We start from the raw sequence: 20408 nt of genomic DNA, 5'->3' as shown, positions 1-20408 counted from the left end.
TTTTTGAAAAGGTTGACAAAAAGCAGATTGACCACCTAAAATTAAATCTCCTGATAGACAAAAGTACATTTTAACTACAGATTTTACATTTTTAGTAAATGTAGATTGCAATTGATCACTATTAAAAGTCAGAGGTAAAATAGAGAAAAATATTTAAACTTTTTGCTGGGAGGATAAAATATGTTAAGACAATTTGAAAAAAAATAATGTATTACAAGAAAAAAAAACAAATTATAGGTCTGCAAGAGAACCAAGTGACAGTTTTGGGCCGCGGTTAAGCTCTGGCCACACTACATATGTTGTTGCTGTTGTTGCTGTTGTTGTTATTGTGTTTATAGTCGCGTCCGACTTCACCAAACCAACTAATTCTTTGACATCTGCCAGGTGAACTACCATTGGCTTCATTTGCCTATTGTTGATGACTGGTATACTATTTACCAAACGAACTGCATAAACATTGACAAGGACAAGCAGCCACCTCTTGTTATTGATCTTGTGCTCAAAGAAAATGACGATCTTCCCAAAGAAATCCTTATATATTGGAGAGTAGCTCTGCCCAATGTTGCGGTTCTCATCAGCCTGAACCTGAAGTCTGACGTTATGTGCCTCTCTTACACAATTATGGTCGAGTGTAGAGTCAATAACACAACCATTTACAAATGCCTTATGGCTTGTTTTAATGGCTGCTTCAATCATACTACACTCTTCTCCCTTTGATTCGTAGAACTTTTGAAGAAGCTCTGGAAGACAAGAAATGCCTCCAAAACTATCAACAATTGTTCTGTTCCTCAAAGGCCCCCAGAACTCAATGTCAGAATCAGTACCAACATTACTACCTTCTTGGTCAATTGGCCAACCAGCAGAGGGATTGTCATACTGAAGGAGAGTTGTTGCTGTTGCTGTTGCTGTTGTCGTTGTTGAATTTTCAACTCTCATCTGTCAAATATGTGTCAAGTCAAGCATGATGCTGCCAGTGTTGATTCCAGTTGCTGAATTACTCTTCATTACTTGTGAGTATTCCCTAATTGCCCTCTTGACAGATCGTGTACTATATGCTATGAGGGGGCCATACCCTTCTATAATCATGGGATAGTGCTGCAGGAGGTGCTAGTTGATTGTAAAGAGCTTGAGCTGGACCTCTCCTTTAGCTAGCAAGGCTTCCAGATACATATTCCATGTGACAAGATTATTAAAAAAAAAGATAAGTTAACACAAGTTATAAAACAATAATATTAATTATTATTAAAGCTTACGTTTTGATTAAGGTTTGTTCCTCTGCTGATAACTCTCAGCTCATGAGTAGGTTGCATATCTGCATCAGATCAAGCAATGCTTTGTAGGTAGCTTGGTCACAGACATGCTCTGTCACAAGCGTGGGGATGACAAACAAGAGGAAGTCAGCCCAGTCCACAGCTCAGAAGTACCCTGATCTTGTTGTGACATTTATCTAAGCACCGTGGAAAGACGTTAGAATACTTCTTCTAGTGGACACCATGGCAGTGCCAATTTCTTTTTGAGCTGCAAGGGAGAGAGAGAGGATGATCTTTTCCATACTTGCCACACACGAGCCCCCAGACCTGTTTGGCAATGCCATGACAAATGCCATGCATTTCATCCAATGCAAAAAAGAACGGACCAGAGAAGGAATTCAGTAATGAGAAGAGAGATTGGCCAGTTAACTCTTTTTTGCTTGATAATGCCACCTCATCAAAGTACTTGAAGCTTTCCAGTGTGCGCATGGTGATGGTAGATGTCATTCTGAAATATTGGCCATGACCAGGAGATTGGCCCACAACGTGGCAGATGCGGCAGCCATCCTTACTCATATGGCCCACATGACAAGCCATCTTTCCCAGAGCTGGAATGTCGCCAGTTGTCATCAGTACATGGACTTTTGCACAAATATCTCCATATGGTGTCTTCACAACCATTCCACTGGCTCGGAGAACCCGAAGTTCTTTCATGATTGGCTCCAGGAATGACCAGAAGTTGGCGGGTGCTTTGGGACCAGGGATGATCGCAACTTGGATCATACGGCTGCACTCGTAGCAGATCATTGGGGGCAGGTTGAGGTTGGTAACGTGGACAATGGTTACCAAGCCTGGAACACTATGGGGAGCAAACCCATTGACAGACAGCGAAATGGCAATGTTGTTTTCACCTGAGAAAAGATGTTTTTTCGACTGGTATGCCTGTCCATCAAAGACATCAGCAATGCTGCCATCAGCCTTCTGTGTATGGTGGTAGCAATACAACATCTCTTTCCTGGTATGGTCGTTGGCCAAAGCAACTGCAAGCTGTTTACCCAGAGGAAGCTGTATCATTGTGCTTACAGGAACCAAATTCTTGCCAGCGTCTTGGCTTCCATCACTGGCCTTGTAATGAACCTCGTCACAATGCGGACACTCTATTTGCTAATTTTCATTATACAACATGCACCCATTGCGACAGACGTGATATGTATCCTCTTCAACACTGAGAAAGCGGGAAAGAAGCTTGGTACCAAGCTAAGGAGAGCAAGCTCTGTACAAAATCTCATTTGACGTGCTGAGAATATTGTTAAAGTGTTTTGCAAGGCTAATATGGGCCTTCTGGGAAATGCCAAACTCCTTGACGATCTTCATAAACTCGAGATTCTTAGCATCATCATAGCCAGGAACAGGAGCAGGAGTACTAAAGTCATAGACCAGCTTGGAAGAAGCATTTTCAACGTCCTCAACCGCCTCTATGAATGTTGAGTCATTGTTCATAGAAACCTCCTGATCAAAGTCATACTTTAATAAGGTAAATAATAATTAGTATAATGAATGCATTTACACATATATATTTCTTACTATGGGCTCATCAATGACCATGTTGATGTTTTCTCTATGTAATTATTAAATTAAATCAAAGGTTAATATGTTTTATTTAATAGTTTTATTATAATGTATATGCTTACTCTACGGATGAACCATTGGTAAAATCCAAACCATGGTGATTTTCTCCAGAAAGAGAAACGGATTGGACATTTGTCTCAGTCAACTCTTTCAAACAACTTATCCAGGCATTGGACTTTGCATTTTCTAGCTTTTTCTTTGCTTGAGAGATGCGTGTGGCAAGCACTGCATTCATGAGGGAAAGTATTTCTGGTTGAGTTCATTTTTTAATAAGAGGTAATGTACTTGTATATATAAGTAAGAGCAAATATAATTGCTTTCTGAATACATATCTTTATACTTAATTATTTTAAACAATGACGGCATGGATTATTCAGATGTAGACTTAAAAAGAGTAGACTTTATAATGTATGCCATCATTACAAAATTACTATATTAATCATAGCTCTTATTGAAAACAACCAATAGATGTGTTCAATGAATACAAAGCTAATAATAACTCTTGAAAATTTTTTTCCTTTCCTCTTTTCTCTATAACAAATCTGTATTTCTAACTTTTTTTATTATGAGCAATATAGATCAAACAGTTGTACAATTACTTCAAGGCATACATAACACCTTGGTTGCCTTACACAAGGACATAAGAGAAGTGAAAGAAAAGTAAGATGCAATGCAAATTGAAATAACAAGCATGAGCAACAAGTTGAATGTACCTCAAGATCCAGAACAAGTTATCATAACCTCTGTTAAAGTAAGTAATTAATAAAATAACTATATTTCTATGTATTGACTCTAGATAGTATAGGTTTCTACTGGCCCCATTCCAAGACCAATAGGCAACATACGAGGCATAACTACGAAGCATGTTCATGACATGATGGTCAAAGATCTTGGAATCCAACTAACCAAGGAAAGCAAGTCAACACTTCAAACTTGTACACATCTGGCATGTGACCAACTTGCCCATCTTCCTTCTGTTCAGTCTCTGGGACCTTCTTCTAGCTGGCAATCTATCTCTCAAGTAGACAAAAAGAGGGTTTGTGACAATCACGCTAGTGTTTTCAAAGAATGCGGTATTGATTTTGTTGTAAATGAGTATTGACTACTGCTGTAATTGAGAATAAGTCTGAAGGAAATAATATAAGGCCTCAGCTATTCCAGTCAAAGATGTCTACCAATTACTTTATTATTTAACACACAGGTTTAGCATGCATGCTAGTGATTATATTTCATATGATGATATCACCATAATATGGGATACACCAGTGGATTATTATAAGCATAATTATAACTCATAAACACATTTACTTTCGATGTTAATACTTCATTGGAACTACACACATTTATATAATTAATCATACATTAAGGCTATCCTTACAGACAAGACGACGGGACAATATTTTGAGGACAATATTTTCATCTCTGACGTCAGAGATGATTAGTGTAACAATCCCATTTTTTTGGGGGGTCAAATCTGAGTATTTCGTAAAAGTTTCAAAAAATATTGATTATAAAAAAAGTTGACAATTGAGATAAAAATTGATAGAAAGATAAAAGTTGATATAAAAATAAATAGAGATAAAATATATAAAAAAAAAACTACAAAAATAAAATATTCAATGTTAATATTATCAATGCCAATTCAAATACAAAATATATACCTTAGTAATTAATACATGATCAAGTTGTCGCTTAGGCCATATCTTTTGACTATGGCTTTGTGGAAAGGATTTATTTTTGGTCAAGTGAAGTTTCTGATAGGTTTACGTTTCGCAAGGAGAAAGTGGTTGATGTCCAAGATGATGATTATTGGTTCGAATTTTTCTGGTGTGGTAGTTAATGGAACGAAGAGATAGTCGCCTGTTTCTCTTGGAGTGTTTCAATATACAGCTACTGATCTATTGAACCCATCTGCTACAAGTTGTAGATGGTCAATCGTTCCGAACCAATGTTGCTGTGGGAGGGGTGATCTTTTGTCTTTGAGACTGATTATGAGTGGGTTTGTGGATGCAGGCATGTTGCCATTCTCCATTCTTCCCTGGTAATATATATGCTGATACTTTAAGTAGGCTTCTAGCATATTTTCTTTAACTTCAGACCATTTCTCCTGGTCCTGATATATCTCTATTGCTATTGCTTGATATCCACAGTTGCCATCTGCTTCGGGAGAAAAGACTTCAGTTATATGTTTAGGAGCAATAGTAAGATTTGTTAATATTGTGTGATCGATTGGCAAGCCAAGATTGATGATATTTTGCAAGACTTTTTGCTCTTGAGTTGAGGATATTTGTTTTCTAGAAAATAGAGCAAAACTTGAGTGAAATAGATTTAAGTAATGTATTATAAATGAATACTCACTTTTTTTGTTCTTTTGCTATTTTAATTTTTTTTGTATCTTTTTCTTTTTCAGCTTCAATGCAGTGCTTTAATGCAATCATTTTACACTTTGTATTTTTGGGTCGGCCTTTGATAGCTTCCACTATTGTTGGACCATTAAGATCCTCAAGTTTCTGCTTGGTCATTTTTTCTAGTATGTTTTTTACTAAATTATGTATATCTATTTGTTCTTGTTTGCTGTGTGTACTGTGAAAGCCTTCATGAACAAGCTCAAGATCGTGATCAAATTGAGGCGATATAGTTGTTATTTTAGCAATGTTTGCTGGTACTGGTTCTACGTTGTTAATTGTCAAGTGGTCTATATACAATTATATATTATATGAGAAAATAATGTTATAACTATTATATGTATTACCTTCTCCTTCTAGATAATCTTTTCTCCAGCGTCTTGGAATTAGGGAGATTGGAATTGTATTAAAAGTAGCAAGTGTATGATAGCATGGTAGGAGATAGTTGTAATGTAAGAGGCATTTGCACTCTTTGGTCAATTTTTCAGGTATGATTAATTTGGTCCATTGCAAAGCGGCTAATTTTTTGGCAAATGACATTTAGTCTTGCTCTGTTGACTTTGTCACACACAACTTCTGTGCTCTCTCAGAGGCACTCTGTCATTAATCTGCATTTACAATCATCAACCTATTTAATATACAAATATATTATAGCAGATAATTATAATTAGAGAACTTATTCAACTAGCACATAGAATAAAATAAGATAATGCAAACTTATCAGTTCCTGATACCACTTTTTCACTTTTAGTGTCACTGTCATCAATTTACCAGAAGAGGTACCAAGAGAATGCTTGAGGGAAGCATGTGCACTTTCTGCACGGTTGGAGGTATGATTTCCAAAGTGAGGGTATTTATAAACATACATGTTTACCCAGTTCTCCTTGTCTTTCATTTTTCTAGTAAATTATACAAAAATTACCAATTTTTTATAATTAATAAGCCATTTTTGTCAAGTTCAATGGCTCTATATGTACCTTTCAAGGAAATTACTGGCGGTTTTCCCCTGATCCTTGCAATTCTCCTTTGCAAGCTCAAGGTACCCATCCGTCTCTTTCTTCACTTCTTTGGGCGTCTCGCACTTCAAAGCAATCTTGTCAAGAAACCCTGCCAAAGTCTCCAAAAGCTCTCTCTTCTCACTGCTCTCTTCTCCCTTCATCGTCGGTAGCAAGTCTTTTTTGAAATTATCTTTTATATGCTTATAGCATAAGACTTGCTTTGACTCAGGGAAAACACAGGTAATTGCATTTTGCAATGCTTTCTCATTGTCAGTTATAAACATATTAGGAAGAAGAGGTGTGTATGTGTTTGTTTGTGTTTGTGTTGTTGTTGCTGTATTGTTGTTACTATTGCTGCTGTTATTGTCTTCGACATCTGGCCAAACTGCATCACAGAGACAACGAAGTACCCAGAGATAATTTTCAACAATTTCGTGCTCTACCCAAACACCAGCAATAGGGAATGTCTTTAATGTTCCGCGAGATTTACCAGTTACATTACTGGTACCAGCAATATTGACAAATGTCATTCTATGGCTATTTGTCTTATATGTAGCATTGATGATTATTGTCTCAGACATTCTTCGCGCTTCCTCAATTGCATCCTTGTGAACAAAGAAAACCATGTTGATTCTTTTGTCATCTGTATTATCAACAGTATAGCGGATATAGAAGTCCAGGTCTTGTAAAGTGGTAATAAAACTGAACATCTCCTTTCCTTCATAATCTTTTCCAAAGTGCTGCTTGATGTTCTCAATGTCTTGACATACAACATTGGTGTATCCACATATCTTCAACCTGTTGAAGATGGTTGATACATCATTGTTATTCTCCAGATGTCTTGTTACAAGGGCCATGGCCTCAGGCAAAAGTTTTTGGTGCATAGCGTATACCCTATGACCTTCCTCAATTGGATGGTTATGTTGTGCCTTGCACAAGTGCACAGCAACTCTTCCGTCTTTTTTCTTAGAGGCGTACACAAAGTATTGGCAGCCATGCTTTTGTGTATCCTTGACACGTTTTCTTTCCCATCCAGGAAGGGGACTCTCTTTGCTGGCAGAGGTTTCTAAAGCAATCTTTGCAGCCTTACGAGTGTCTCTATATTTGCCCGCATGCTTACAGATTATCTTTATGCGAGTTTCTGATGAAAACATAGTGGAAAATGCAATATTATGCGTGGCACCATATGCCTTGACAGCTTCACAAACAGCTACAGTTGAAGAAAATTGTCTTCCAACAAGAAAGATAGAATTAAACTCGGTCGAAGCAGTATTGTACTTCCTGGAAGAAGTCTCACTGACAATGACAAGGTTATTGGTGTTGTTGGTGTTGTTGATGTTGCTCATGTTAAATGTTAAAAAAATTATGCGCTGATGTTGTAATAAAAAAAGGGTAGTGATTTTATTGGCAATCCGAAGAACCATTTATCTAGTCGCTCCCCCCAAAAAATGGGATTGTTACACTAATCATCTCTGATGTCAGAGATGAAAATATTGTCCTTAAAATCTTGTCTCGTCATCTTGTCCGTAAGGATAGCCTACATTAATTATCTCAAGATCACGTTGCTCTGATTAAGGCTCAGATAGAATTGATTATCTGACCCCAGTCATATAATTTTCCCAATCCAAAATAATATAAATAGCAGTAGTAGTTCAGTATCTGATTCTTGAGACTCACACAAAACTCAGGTATTTTTCGGCGGGGTTTTAAAAATTGGCAGTACTTTTTTGAAAAAAGAAAAGTATTTTTCTGTTTCCATATAATCATGGCTCTTCCCATTACTCCACCAGATTCACTTGGGGACCCCCCCCCCCCCCCCTCAACTTTCAGCTCACCCTCACCTCACTCCACCACCCCATCCAGCCCCACCACCTCACAACGCATGTACTCGGTCGCTGCTACTCTTGCACCTACTGCTCTTCTTCCTCACCAACCTCGTATCATATATGGCGATTCCATTGATGGGTTACCACGCATCTGGTGTGCTGGTACCACACCCCACACTGTTTTTTATAACGCTCCTCTTCCCACTTCTCCTCTCCACAATGCCTTCTGGCATGCCCTGAAAAGCTTTGCTTTTGCAGACTCTATCATAAAAGTTACTCTTCCCAGTCGTTCTGCTCCTACTGCTCTCAAGGTCCAATTCCTCGACGCTGCTTCCTGTGCTATTGCATGCGCGCATCCTATTTCTGTTTCTGATCAACACTTCCCAGCCTGTATTGCCGTTGCTCCTGGTCACAAGGTATATTGGGTAACATTGTCTCAACTCCCTGGTGTTTGTTATCCTGATTTAGTAACTGGACTTCAACAGTGCCTTGCCCCTTTTGGAATTGTACGCGAAATTGTGATCTGCGAGAGTTATACCTTTTTCGATGGCACTGGCAGTGTCCTCCTTGAACGACCCAACCCACCAGCTCAGCAAGTCGCTAAGCTTGCCTACGAGATTTCTTACAACGACAACACTACCATCCTTAGAGAATGGGCACATATGGGCTCCCATTGCAAATACTGCAAACAAATGGGCCACGACATCGATGCCTGCCCTGCACGCTCTTCAGAAACACGCACCTGTCACAGCTGCAACAAGCCTGGCCATTTGCAAGCTAACTGTCCCCACGTCTCCGAACCTGCTCGTAGGTCAGCAACCACTAACAAACGCTCTCGCCACCTCAACCGTGTTCCTCACCAGGATCGCATTGTGCTGCCCCGCCCCCTGACAACTAATCTCCCCACTGGTACATCTGCGGATTCCATCCACAATCCGGCTAACAAAGCTTCATCTTCTCTTCTGCCGATTGAACCACAACGCAAAGCCAAGGTAGTCAACCATGCTGAAGAGGAAACACCATCCGACAACACCGCCTATATTGTAGATCCTGAAAACGACACAATGCTCGACGCCCTTCCAGAACAGGTAAATTCTGACAAAGCCCAATTGCAACAGGAGCCTGAGAAGGCCGCCGATGAGTAGGCTCTCCTGGAGGCTATTCAGGCTACTGAAACTGAAAGAGTACGTCGTCTTACCCGACATACGCCCAACCGCAACACGAGACGCAGTCTTTCCACGTCCCCCACACGCAGGAACACTGCCTCTCGTAACTCTTCGCTCTCCCCTCCACCCCAGTTCACCCGTCAAGCCCTCGGCGCAGAGGCCAAATCTAACCAATGATTACCATTGGAACTATGAACTGCAGAGGCCTCCCCAAGGTGGGACGACCCGAAACACGCTCATTATTTATACGCCACTTACGTTCGAAGGGAATTGATCTCCTCGCCCTTCAAGAAACCCATGCCCACTCTATTGCTCTTCAAGACACATTTACTATGCAATTCCAATCTTCTTCTTCTCTTTGGTCTCCTCATTGTGGACTTGTATGCCTTTCAAAAGATATTATGCTTACTGATCCATTGTTTAGTATATGCGGCCGCTGCATCACTGCTACGGTATCTCACGCACAGTCTATGTTCAACTCTTTCCGTATCTGTGTCATTTATGCTCCCGCTACTTATCGCAAACGACATTCGTTCCTCACCTCTCTTCTTCACAATCCTCTCTTGATACCCGCGTCACCCACTAATATGATTCTATTGGGCGACCTCAATCACTCACTCACTACTACCACCGCCCATAGCACTCCACCTCGCCCATGGCTTCAATTTCTCACCGACCGCCTTGTGGACTGTGTGACTCCCACCGGCAAGGTACCTCAACCTACCTTTCACCGTGGGACATCATCCTCCACAATTGACTACATATTCGCCTCCTCCGACCTTGCTTCTTGTGCCACCTCACACTCGGTGGAATATATACACTCACAATGGTCTGACCATTGTCTGGTCACAGTCGTACTCTCCCTTCCTTCTTCTCGGACCAGTGGTAAAGGCCTTTGGCGGGCGAACCCTCGCCTTGCTCAGCTCACTTCCTTCCAGGACGAACTTTCTGTCTTTCTTCACACCTTCGTTCCCACTCTCCCCGCCTCCAATTCCCCACAGACAAACTGGGATTTAGTCAAGTCTGAAGTGACTAGATTCATTAAACGTTTCTCTCGTCGAATCTCACCTTCCCTGTCCACTCTAGAAGCACAACTTCAAAGTCGGCGTGATAAGTTGATTCTTCGGTTTCGCCATCAACCCGCCCAGAACTTTCAGCTTCCTGTAATCGAACGCAAGCTCCAACAGGTTCAACTGGAACGCGTAGAAATTCTTGCTCTCCGGGCTGGCCGACAATGGCGCGAACAGGGTGAAACCTCTGCCGGTTTCCTTAAACGCACCGTTGCTACACGTCAGTCCAAAAAACTCATCACCAGCCTACGCCATCCTGTTACCGACTATCTTTGCACTGAGCCTGACAGCATGACGGAGGCTGCTGCCGCCTTCTATGAGACTCTCTACTCTCCTGAGCCCATCACTTCTGCTGCTGTTGACGATCTTCTCCAGAATCTTCCTGACAATCTTGCCCTCACTGATCTCACTCAACATTGCCTCACTCGCAAATTTTCCCTCGACACTATTCGTCAAGGTGCCTCTCGATCCCCCAATGCCAGTAGCCCTGGTCCTGACGGATTGCCATACGAGATTCTACGACTCATACTTGACCACCCCGAATGCTCCACTCTTGTCTCGCGTGTATATAACGAAGCTTTGTTGGATGGTGTCTTTCCCCCCACTTGGATGTCCACCTGCGTGTGTCTTCTCCCGAAAAAAGGCGACCTTACCTCCCTTCGGAATTGGCGACCCGTCGCACTTATCAACACTGATGCTAAGGTCTTCACTCGTCTTCTTAACTCTCATTTGATCCCTGTTGCCACTCCTCTTGTCACTCCCTACCAAACTGGATTTGTTCAAGGACGATTTATTGCTGATAATGAGATGCTCACCCGGATGGTCATGGCTCAGGCACTTCAGGAAAGCTCGACTGGAGTGGTTCTTCTTCTTGATCAGGAGAAAGCGTACGACCGAGTCCACCCAGAATACTTGCGCCGAGTTCTCGATCACTTTCGCTTTCCTAAATCTATAATAACTTGTATCACCCAATTGTTTTTCTCTACACAGATTCAGATCAACGTTAATGGCTTCCTATCTCGCCCTCTCACACAATTGCGTGGCCTCCGTCAAGGCGACCCTCTCTCTCCCATCTTGTTCAATTTGGCTTTTGAACCTTTGTTGCGACGGGTTATAAGTGATCAATCCTTCCTCGGTTTTCGACCTTCTGTCCCTGATAGTGTGGCTACTATTCCTCCTATTAAACTTCTAGCTTATGCCGACGATCTTCTGGTATTTCTCCCAGATCCGGCTCACCTTGCTCGACTCCACACACATCTCACCACCTATTCCGCTGCGTCCAATGCGCGTATCAACCTCCACAAAACGCAAGCTTTCTCACTATCTGGTAGTCCTCTCCCCGATTGGACCTCCACCCTCCGTCGTCATAACATTACCAATTGGCATGACCGCACCTCGCCCGCACCTCTCCGTTATCTTGGCTTTCCGTTGATTCACTCCAAGGCTCAACGGGACTCGTTCTGCTCATCTCTTCTCCAAAGGATTGAGGACAGCTGCAATCTTCACTCATCTCGCTGTCTCTCCTTTCGGGGTAAAGCCACCATTCTAACATCTCTCATACTCTCTCAGCTTTGGCATGTTTTGCGTGTGGTCTCTCTACCTATGTCCTTCTTTCAGAAGATCAGGTCCATCATGGGTAGCTTCCTTCAACGTGGCACCTTCCCCCCGATTTCTTTGGATACTTTCTGCCTCCCACGCATGCAAGGTGGACTTGGTATCATCGATCCTAAGACGCAGCAGAGTGCTCTACAACTTCGTTGGCTTCAACCTATCGTCCACGCTCCTCGGTCCCCACCTGGTTTGGTCCCGCACTGGATGTCCGGATTGTTACAGGCTTCACTTCCATCTCTTTCTCCCCTATTTCCCCTTCTATTTCCAACTATGCGTCCTTCTGGATGGCAGGATCTTACCTTTCCTCTACATTTAGCCTTCGTTGCCATTGACCATCTGCTGCACAACTTTGATAATGTTATGGTAAATTCGACTACTTGCCTTGCTTTGCCTCTCTCAGTGGTCACCATTGTCCCTGCTTCCCAAGCACGCTTCCCCCCATCTTGGCAAGATCTTTTGGTTTCCCACCTCTACACCTTTGACCCTGCCCTGGCATCGCTACGGTCTATCTCCATCACCAGCAGCCATCCACGCTCTCGTGTTATTAATAAGTTCCTTGGCCAAGTTCAACTCAACACTCTCACATTACATTCAATAATCGTTTGTGCTTGTTGCTCTCCTCATGAACTGACCGAACAATATCCGTCTCTGCTCGTTCAAGATGGCACATCAATTGACTTGTTCCCTTTCTTTAATGCGCTCGTACCTTCTCAGACTTGGGCATGCCTTTCCACACGCACTTTCCGCGGGCTGTGCTCCCACCATCTCGTCCATGCCCGCTATTTCGATCCCCCTTGTGGCTCTTGTCATTGGCGGAAATTTTGGTCTTTCCCCCTTCCCCTGGTGGCTCGTAACATTTGGTTTCGTGGTCTACACGACAAGATTTCTTGCCGAGCCTGTCTTCACTTTTTGCTTCCTCTCGCCTTTCCCTCTCCTACCTGCTCTATTTGCTCTCTCTCCTCCGACTCCCAAGACCACTTCTTCTTCACTTGTCCTCTCAAAAACGCGGTGTGGATCGACATGTGGCTGGAATTCTTTGGCACAATATCTATCCCAACCGCACTACACAACGCTTTTCACTTCTTCTCTTTTCCCTCTTCCTTAAACTCTTCTATTCCCCCTTCTACCGTCTTTGGATGCACCCTCCTTGCGATATGGCGTCACCACTGGACTTTTATTTTTGACGATTCACCATTTGTTCCGTCTGCTGTTGTTGGTACGGCTTGCAAGACCCTAACCCGCATTTGCCCAGAATTAGACCTCGATCCTCTCTTTTAAAAAAACTTATACTTATATTTATTATAATTAACAAAAACAGAAACCCCCCAAAAACATTGAAAAAGCTAGAAAACCCTCCAAACAAATGCTGTGATCACTCTTTTGATTATCTTCTTTTGAGTATCACCAGACCCCCCAAGCCTAATAAAATGCTTCTTACAAACAAAAAAATGTTTCCATATAATTTTCATAAAAATACCATGACGAATACCATGATATATCGCATATCGGACTCATATGAAACGCAAGCTCAGATACATCCAATGAACAACGACTTTTGGCTTTTGGTTACTTATTATAGTCAATATTTATTTTTATATTTATTTTACATGTTACACTACAATATATTAGGAAGAGAAGTATAAATCCTTAGTGGTTCATCTAATAATAGAAAGATATCTTTATTTGCAAGGCATTTGAAGTCTAGGATTGGTTTACCTTTAACAAACAAAGACATTGGTTCCTGACAATGTCTTCTATACTTCCAATACACTATTCTACTTGAATGTGATTAGTTCTCTTCATAATGTATTTTTAGTACGATGTACTCTGATAGTTTTCATTAAAAAAAAAAGATATAAAGAGTACTACAATTAATAGAAAAAGAAACTACCTTTATAACAAACTAAACATTCTCATAAAGAGCTGTAAGTATATCTTGCCATAATTAATACGTTATTACTTCAAATTTTCAAAGACTTTATGAATAATGTTGTTGATATATTATACATTATTTTATTTCTATTTATTCAGCCTCAAATGAACAACGGAAACAACACTACCGTCAATGATCCAAGTCTTCAGCGTATGATGGACAACACATCAGCAATGTACAGTAGCAACCAATTGGTATTAGCTCAAAACCTGGACCAGCGCCCTACAAATACGACTGTTGTATCCAACATAATCGTAGATTTAAATTAAAAGTACAGACACTCAATAAATACGTACATTGAGTTACTGACAACTAGTAACGATACTAAAAGATATACCTTCCCTTATACAAGGAAATTACGTAAAGAACATACTAAGACAAATACTAAGACTCTAGTCAATAACACTAAAAACATAAGAACTAAATCATAGAAGATAATGGTAGAGAAACAGCGCTAATATTAGGGGGACGACATTTTCAGGATGGGGCACTACCTTTTTGATGGGAAACGTTGTTTTGATTTTACCGGACCACAAATTGTGACTTGCTGTCCGGTATCAAATAATTATATCTGGTCCCTAAGGATTCATACTTATCATAATAAAGATACTTTTATACAAGGCAGGATAATAGCTTTTTCTACGCTTCTTTCCTCTATTTAATTATGTCTTTTCCTTCTCCACTCATGCGTATTAGCTCACTAAATTGCCCCCAAACTTTGTGCATTCATCAAACTGTCTCCAGGCATATACCTCTCCTTCTTTAGGAGGCACGACCTGTCTTTGGGCAAAATGATAATAAAAAATCTTCTCATATAAAAAAATAGCTTTGACTAAATATAAAAGCGTTGTTTTATATATATAATTCTATACTTAAAGTTTTATACTATATGTAATAAATTAACTGATATATATATAGAATAATAAAAAACTATCTAACATGTTACTTCAAGACATTATATCCTAATAGAAAATGTCGTGCCCTACCCTGGAAACGTCGTCCCCCAAAAGTCACGACTTTTCATATCTTGCCTATCGAAAAAATACCTTATAAAATTTGAAATTTCTTTACTAAATACTTTATTAGGCTTATAATATCCTTTAATGTAATAAACATTACCTTTTGTTAATACTTATTTAAGATAAACACTAATAAAAACTGCTAAATCTTCTTCAGAAAAGAAAAACAAAGTCGCAAAAATGTCTGAGAATACATATAGTATTAATTAATTTTGCATATATTAAAAAGTATATCTAATAATTGTAGAATAAACGTAGTTTACATTAAAAAATATATATATTAGATAAAGTGACAGCTACTTAGAGTCATAATTAATAGTTAAACACTAATAAGTTTACTTCTTACTATAATTATGATATAATATTATAAGGCAAAGAAGCAAAAATAGAATCAACTTATTATACAAAAATGGTAACTAAAATCGAGTATTTGTAAGATATAAGATTTATTTGGCTCCCGTCAACAAATCACATACCTGTGGCTGCTAATGAGCCATATTTTCACGATTTAACTTGAGACATAAATCATATGTTTTCATTTTGTGTGATTTAAGTGGAAAAGATTATAATCCATATAATTTGCATTTTTTTTCAAAAACTTTCATAATAGATATAAAGGTAATGAAGCATTTTATGCCTAAGAAAGTTTACATAGCAGTTAAGTTATTATATTTTTATAAAATTCATGTTTTTATTTTTATTTTTTATTTTTATTTCTTCTGTAAAAACTCTTTCTATCATTTTCTCACAACATGTACATGAGATATTTTATCAAAAATACAGAAAATTAAAAAATATTCATAAAGGACCAAAAAAAGTTTTTAATTACATATATTCAGATAATATATGAATTCAGTAAAAGTTTCATAGAAAACAAATGAGAAAAAAGTAATTCTACAAGCAAATACAATATTTTATTTTATTAAAAAAATGCAAATTTTTGAGATATTACGTTAGTTTTCTCATGATCAATCTTTTCAATTCAACTAAAACTCCTAACATACATACATATATTTATATACTACTTTGATCCAAAGTTATAGAGAGCCAGCACTTGAATTGATGAAATAGATAGATGTAAATGCATAATATAACATATTTGAAGATAGTTTGGCTCTATCTGTGTAACACCACCCGACATTTATGCTTTTTAATTCGCTGGATATATGTGTAACTCGTAGGGTAAAGTACTTCCCACGAATGATTTCTATGAAAAAACAGAGCGGAGAGTAATTTAACCCAAGTGATAGATAGCTTATGTTGACGCAAAGAAACAAATTGATAAGATTTATAAAGGTAAAAAAAAAGATCGTCTAGCTAATAAAATATAAGAGTAAATGAGTATATAAATAATAAGTTGTCTAGCTAATGAAGTATAAAGAAAAATATAATAAAAATAAAAGAAAAAAAGAAGAAAAAAAGATTATGTTATAGTGAGATCAACATGTTCCTCTTGATCGGAAAGAAAAGAGAACATCGCATTTCTACGATCATACTTATTGAACTCTTTAAACTTGTTCCAGTAAGTATCAAAGTTGTCGGGAATCTGGTTTCTGACACAACCCAAAAAGAATAACTCAGGAATGGTTGGCCATTTCCTTGAGACATTGCGGGAGAGGTGTACTGTTGTCCAGTGGTTATTGTTAACATGATTGAAAATCAGAGGTTGTTGATGTTTTGATATGTTTTTGGGAAGGGTGAAGGGAAGGAACGATACGGAAGGGGTGTTGGGGTTGTCTGAGTAGACGCAGACTGGTCGCTTATAGGTGTCCGCAGCTAGTTGAGCACAGTCGGATGTGCTAAACCACATACTGGCATCTAAACACGCTGGGATGAAGTTGGAGTTGGAGTTGGAGTTGGTGATGCAGAGATCAGAACCATGCTTTATAATGTCTTCTAATTGCTTGACATCGGTTCCAAACGTGCTGGCGTAAATGCTGCTGTATTTTGGAAGGGTAGCAAGCATATCTCTTTTCACAAGAGGGAACTTTTCTTGATCTTTATAGATCAAATGGGCAAGGACCCGAAAACCACACCATCCATCAGCAGTAGGGTTAAACCCACCCTTAACGTCATCGACTATCTCATGAGAGACAGGAAAACCGGGCTGGAATTTAACCCTCTTGCCAACAGAGGTGCGATAGTCATATTGGTAATCTTCTTGAGCTGTAGCGGGTCTTTTAAACCCTATTTCTTTTGTGGCATCGACTAAAGAGCATATAAGTATACAACGATATTTCTCTTTATGGATTTAATTACACTGAAAAATGAGAAAGAATATTACCTGGGTCGAGAGGCTCTTGTTTTATTTTTTTTGTTTTGTTTTTGGTGGTATCGACTAAAAAGCATATTAGTATAAGGTTAGATTCCTTTTCATGAATTCAATTACACTATAAAATAAAAGCACATATTACCTGGGTCGAGAGGCTCTTTTTTAATTTGTTTTATTTTGTTTTTGGTAGCATCGACTAAAAAATGTATGTGAATATATGACAAGATTCTTTTTCATAAACTCAATTATATGTAAAATAAAAAAGCATCTTACTTAGGTCGAGAGGCTCTTTTTTGCTTTTGTTTTGTTTTTTGTTGTTTTTCGTTTTTTGTGTAGCTGCAGGCTTTCCATCTCTTGTTCTAGCTCTTAACCTAACCATTGCCTTAAGGCCGGCCTAGTATTTCAAGATACATATTAGTACTTTGTTATGTTATATTTTTTTTATCTTACATGACCAGACGAAACACTGATCTTCCTCCAGTTTGCCCGACCAAAGTCTTTGGGAAGGTATTTGGGACGTGCACCACCCTTTCTTCTGCCAGGATATTTTTTTTTTCTGAGGCTTGAAAGTTAATCGAAGGGTGCCCAGTTTTGCCTTCGAATTCAGAAGTAACCTTCTTGATCTTTTGAAGGAGGTTGGCCACTTGCTGGCTGCCCTCACAAGAGCGGAAAAGAGCCTCAAGCTTTACAATCTCTTGCATCCACTCTTCTGGCCTCTCGGCAATTACGTGCGCTGTACAACTTTCTTCGAAAGATGTCTCTTTTAGAACAGGGTTTATGATCCATCTTTCAGGAACATCATCAAGGGTGAGCTCCCTTCCAGCTGGCAGCGAGTGTCTGCAGGGCAAGCCGAACTCAAACCTGTTTTTGCAATGACAAAATTCATCGTCTCTATTGATCAAGCGAAGTTCTTGATCAATAACAAGCAATGCTCTCTTAGAGACTTTCATAAAAAGCCTGGAAAGCTGCTTGTTGCGGCCAACCAAGACATCAACAGTTGTCGATTCCCTGATTTTTATAGCATTGAAGTCTCTTTCGAGCCTGTCTACATAGGAGTTGATAGCTTCAAATGCAAGCCCCAAAGACGAAATTGCTGATATCCCTCTTTTCAAAGCTTGGTGTGCGCTCTCGACTCTCTGGGTAGTTGTACACCCAAAATGCATTTGCTGGCTGGTCAGGTATCCTGCCCACTTCTCCTGGCACTTTATCCATCTTTCGGCAAAGTAAACCGATGCATCTACCTTGGACCCTCCTTCGTCTACTTCGCAACCAGAAGATACTGCATTGAACTTCATCAACGCAACCTCGAAATCCCTTCTGGTACTGCTGCGAATCATGGAGTTCACATACTCCATAAGGACCTCTTTCTCTGCAACTGACTTGAGTTTTCCAGCGAAGGCTTTCTCAACGCTATTCAACATATGCCAGTAGCATAGCAATTTAACATTTTTTGGGAATACAATGTCAAGTGCATTCATTAAGGCCATACATTTGTCTGTTACAAATAGAGAACTGCTTTTCTTATTCTCAAAAACAAGTGCCTTGAGCTGCTCAAGGAACCAAACGTAGGTCTCCTGTTTCTCATTCGAAACCCAGGCGAAGGCAATGAGAAACGATTTAAGAGTGTCTCCCCCGAGGTTATGGACACCTTCCACGCATACAAGAGGCATTTCCAAATTATTGGTTGAGTAGGTGGCATCGACGGCCATGACTTCTGGGAAGCGACGGGCTCTTTCTAGTATCTTTGGGTGCGAGAAAAATACTCTTTCAAGAGATCCATATTTGCCGGCGTCATAGCGTACAAGATATCCCTTAGCTTCCATGGTTTTAACGAGTTCAGTACCTGCATCCTGAGAAGTGGAAGCAGTAGCACGAGCAAAAGCAGCATTGATATTGTTGATGTCATTCACATACAACTTATGGCTGACATTATCCTCTTTATTGATCGCCTTTTGGATCTCACGAGTCTTGGTTTTGGTCTCAACAAGCTTCATAATTTCCCTAGCATCATCGACAGTAACCTTTGACAAACGACCTTTCAAGGTAGATTCCAGGCAGTCATCATCAAGAGGGTGATTGTGGTAGCTTTCAATCTCATTGGTGGCTTTCAAAAGAAGATATCCTTTAGCGGCCTTCTTGTATGATATTTTCAAGAGATAGGGGCATCCAGTCTTTCCACTAGACGGAATTCTCTTGCGTTCGCTGTCTTCAATATTCCGTGTGTTCTTATAATGACCGCCCTTGGCACACTTCAAATACACTCGAGTTGGTTTACTATCTCTAGTTACAAGTGCAAAATTGTTGGCAAGTGCATATTCCTGCATCTTTGAAATTGCCATTGTCATGTCACTGTAACCATTAACTGGTGAGACAGGAAGAGGTTGTTGGACAGGATAATGTTCCTTTCCATTGAAAAAGCGGATTTCTTTATTGATAGGATTCATATTGAAGTGATTTCTAGAGAATACTTATTAACATCATGATTTCTAATTGCTAATCTGCAATGAGCAAAGTAATCTCTTTACTATCTCCGAGAAAAAATAATATTTTTAAGTGCAATTGATTAGTAGCTCTTACGAGATGAGTATAGAATAGAAAAGAAGGTTTTCTATTTAAATATTGAGTTGAATTTCAGGACACATCGTTTTGCCCTGAAGGATTGGAGAAAATACCTCGGACCTCGGACAAGTAGTCACAACGAATTAGTCCGGCAAAAAAAAGGTAGTGCCCCATCCTGAAAATGTCGTCCCCGTAAGATTGCTGAGAGAAACAGACATTACATGATATCATCATATCATCACCAAGCTAAATACAATGTCTATATAAACGCACAATACTAATAGCAATAGAACAGCATCTTTTTTCTGATTCTTTCACTTCTTCTAATAAAACAAAGTCTCACCGTACTCTCGTCTGCACTTGCTTTATTTTATATCTTATTTTTACCTCATACATAACAACGACGAAAGCATATCTTGCAAAGCAAGAAGAATGGAGAGTATGTATAATATAGTTTTTTGTATAAAAAAATATTAAAAGTGTTTTTATACATTTCAAACAGCAATGGTGTCTCAAGAAAGAATTCGGAGATGGTGAACTTGTGAATGATCAGAAACTAAGCTTTTTCATGATGGATCATGTCATGAATAGAGGACGTAAATTAAAGAGGGATGATAACAACTCCCCGATTCCATTAGGCAAAGAATCAATAGCGGCCTATGTCAAGGCA

At 39.5% G+C, this 20408-nt stretch overlaps 7 protein-coding genes across 7 annotated transcripts; 3 read left to right on the top strand and 4 right to left on the bottom strand.

Moving 5' to 3' along the window:
• Positions 1–231: 231 nt before the first annotated feature.
• PHYBLDRAFT_140098 (hypothetical protein) lies at positions 232–1310 on the bottom strand (the record flags this gene model as incomplete). The annotated part of the gene is made up of 3 exons (XM_018430330.1): positions 232–936; positions 1009–1107; positions 1254–1310. 3 exons carry the CDS (start codon positions 1308–1310, stop codon positions 232–234), a joined length of 861 nt encoding a protein of 286 aa, XP_018298124.1.
• Positions 1311–2507: 1197 nt separating this feature from the next.
• Positions 2508–3114, bottom strand: PHYBLDRAFT_163132 (hypothetical protein; the record flags this gene model as incomplete). Its single annotated transcript, XM_018434736.1, has 3 exons — positions 2508–2774; positions 2835–2868; positions 2942–3114. 3 exons carry the CDS (start codon positions 3112–3114, stop codon positions 2508–2510), a joined length of 474 nt encoding a protein of 157 aa, XP_018298123.1.
• A 330-nt stretch (positions 3115–3444) lies between these two features.
• Positions 3445–4321, top strand: PHYBLDRAFT_59123 (hypothetical protein; the record flags this gene model as incomplete). The annotated part of the gene is made up of 4 exons (XM_018440435.1): positions 3445–3539; positions 3570–3630; positions 3685–3966; positions 4247–4321. 4 exons carry the CDS (start codon positions 3445–3447, stop codon positions 4319–4321), a joined length of 513 nt encoding a protein of 170 aa, XP_018298122.1.
• A 437-nt stretch (positions 4322–4758) lies between these two features.
• PHYBLDRAFT_163130 (hypothetical protein) lies at positions 4759–6179 on the bottom strand (the record flags this gene model as incomplete). The annotated part of the gene is made up of 5 exons (XM_018434735.1): positions 4759–5191; positions 5238–5574; positions 5632–5802; positions 5903–5912; positions 6030–6179. 5 exons carry the CDS (start codon positions 6177–6179, stop codon positions 4759–4761), a joined length of 1101 nt encoding a protein of 366 aa, XP_018298121.1.
• Positions 6180–8164: 1985 nt separating this feature from the next.
• Positions 8165–13233, top strand: PHYBLDRAFT_163129 (CCHC-type zinc finger transcription factor; the record flags this gene model as incomplete). Its single annotated transcript, XM_018434734.1, has 4 exons — positions 8165–9249; positions 9477–10375; positions 11826–11875; positions 11914–13233. 4 exons carry the CDS (start codon positions 8165–8167, stop codon positions 13231–13233), a joined length of 3354 nt encoding a protein of 1117 aa, XP_018298120.1.
• A 759-nt stretch (positions 13234–13992) lies between these two features.
• PHYBLDRAFT_140093 (hypothetical protein) lies at positions 13993–14683 on the top strand (the record flags this gene model as incomplete). The annotated part of the gene is made up of 2 exons (XM_018430329.1): positions 13993–14142; positions 14585–14683. The coding sequence occupies 2 exons, from the start codon at positions 13993–13995 to the stop codon at positions 14681–14683; spliced, it is 249 nt and encodes an 82-aa protein (XP_018298119.1).
• Positions 14684–16330: 1647 nt separating this feature from the next.
• Positions 16331–17880, bottom strand: PHYBLDRAFT_163128 (hypothetical protein; the record flags this gene model as incomplete). The annotated part of the gene is made up of 5 exons (XM_018434733.1): positions 16331–17115; positions 17192–17245; positions 17322–17375; positions 17453–17573; positions 17635–17880. The coding sequence occupies 5 exons, from the start codon at positions 17878–17880 to the stop codon at positions 16331–16333; spliced, it is 1260 nt and encodes a 419-aa protein (XP_018298118.1).
• Positions 17881–20408: the final 2528 nt, after the last annotated feature.

Source organism: Phycomyces blakesleeanus (genome assembly GCF_001638985.1).
Source record: "Phycomyces blakesleeanus NRRL 1555(-) unplaced genomic scaffold PHYBLscaffold_2, whole genome shotgun sequence".
Lineage (NCBI taxonomy): Eukaryota > Fungi > Mucoromycota > Mucoromycetes > Mucorales > Phycomycetaceae > Phycomyces > Phycomyces blakesleeanus.
Note: the sequence above shows the minus strand (reverse complement) of the source record. Positions and strands in the feature narration are given on the sequence as shown.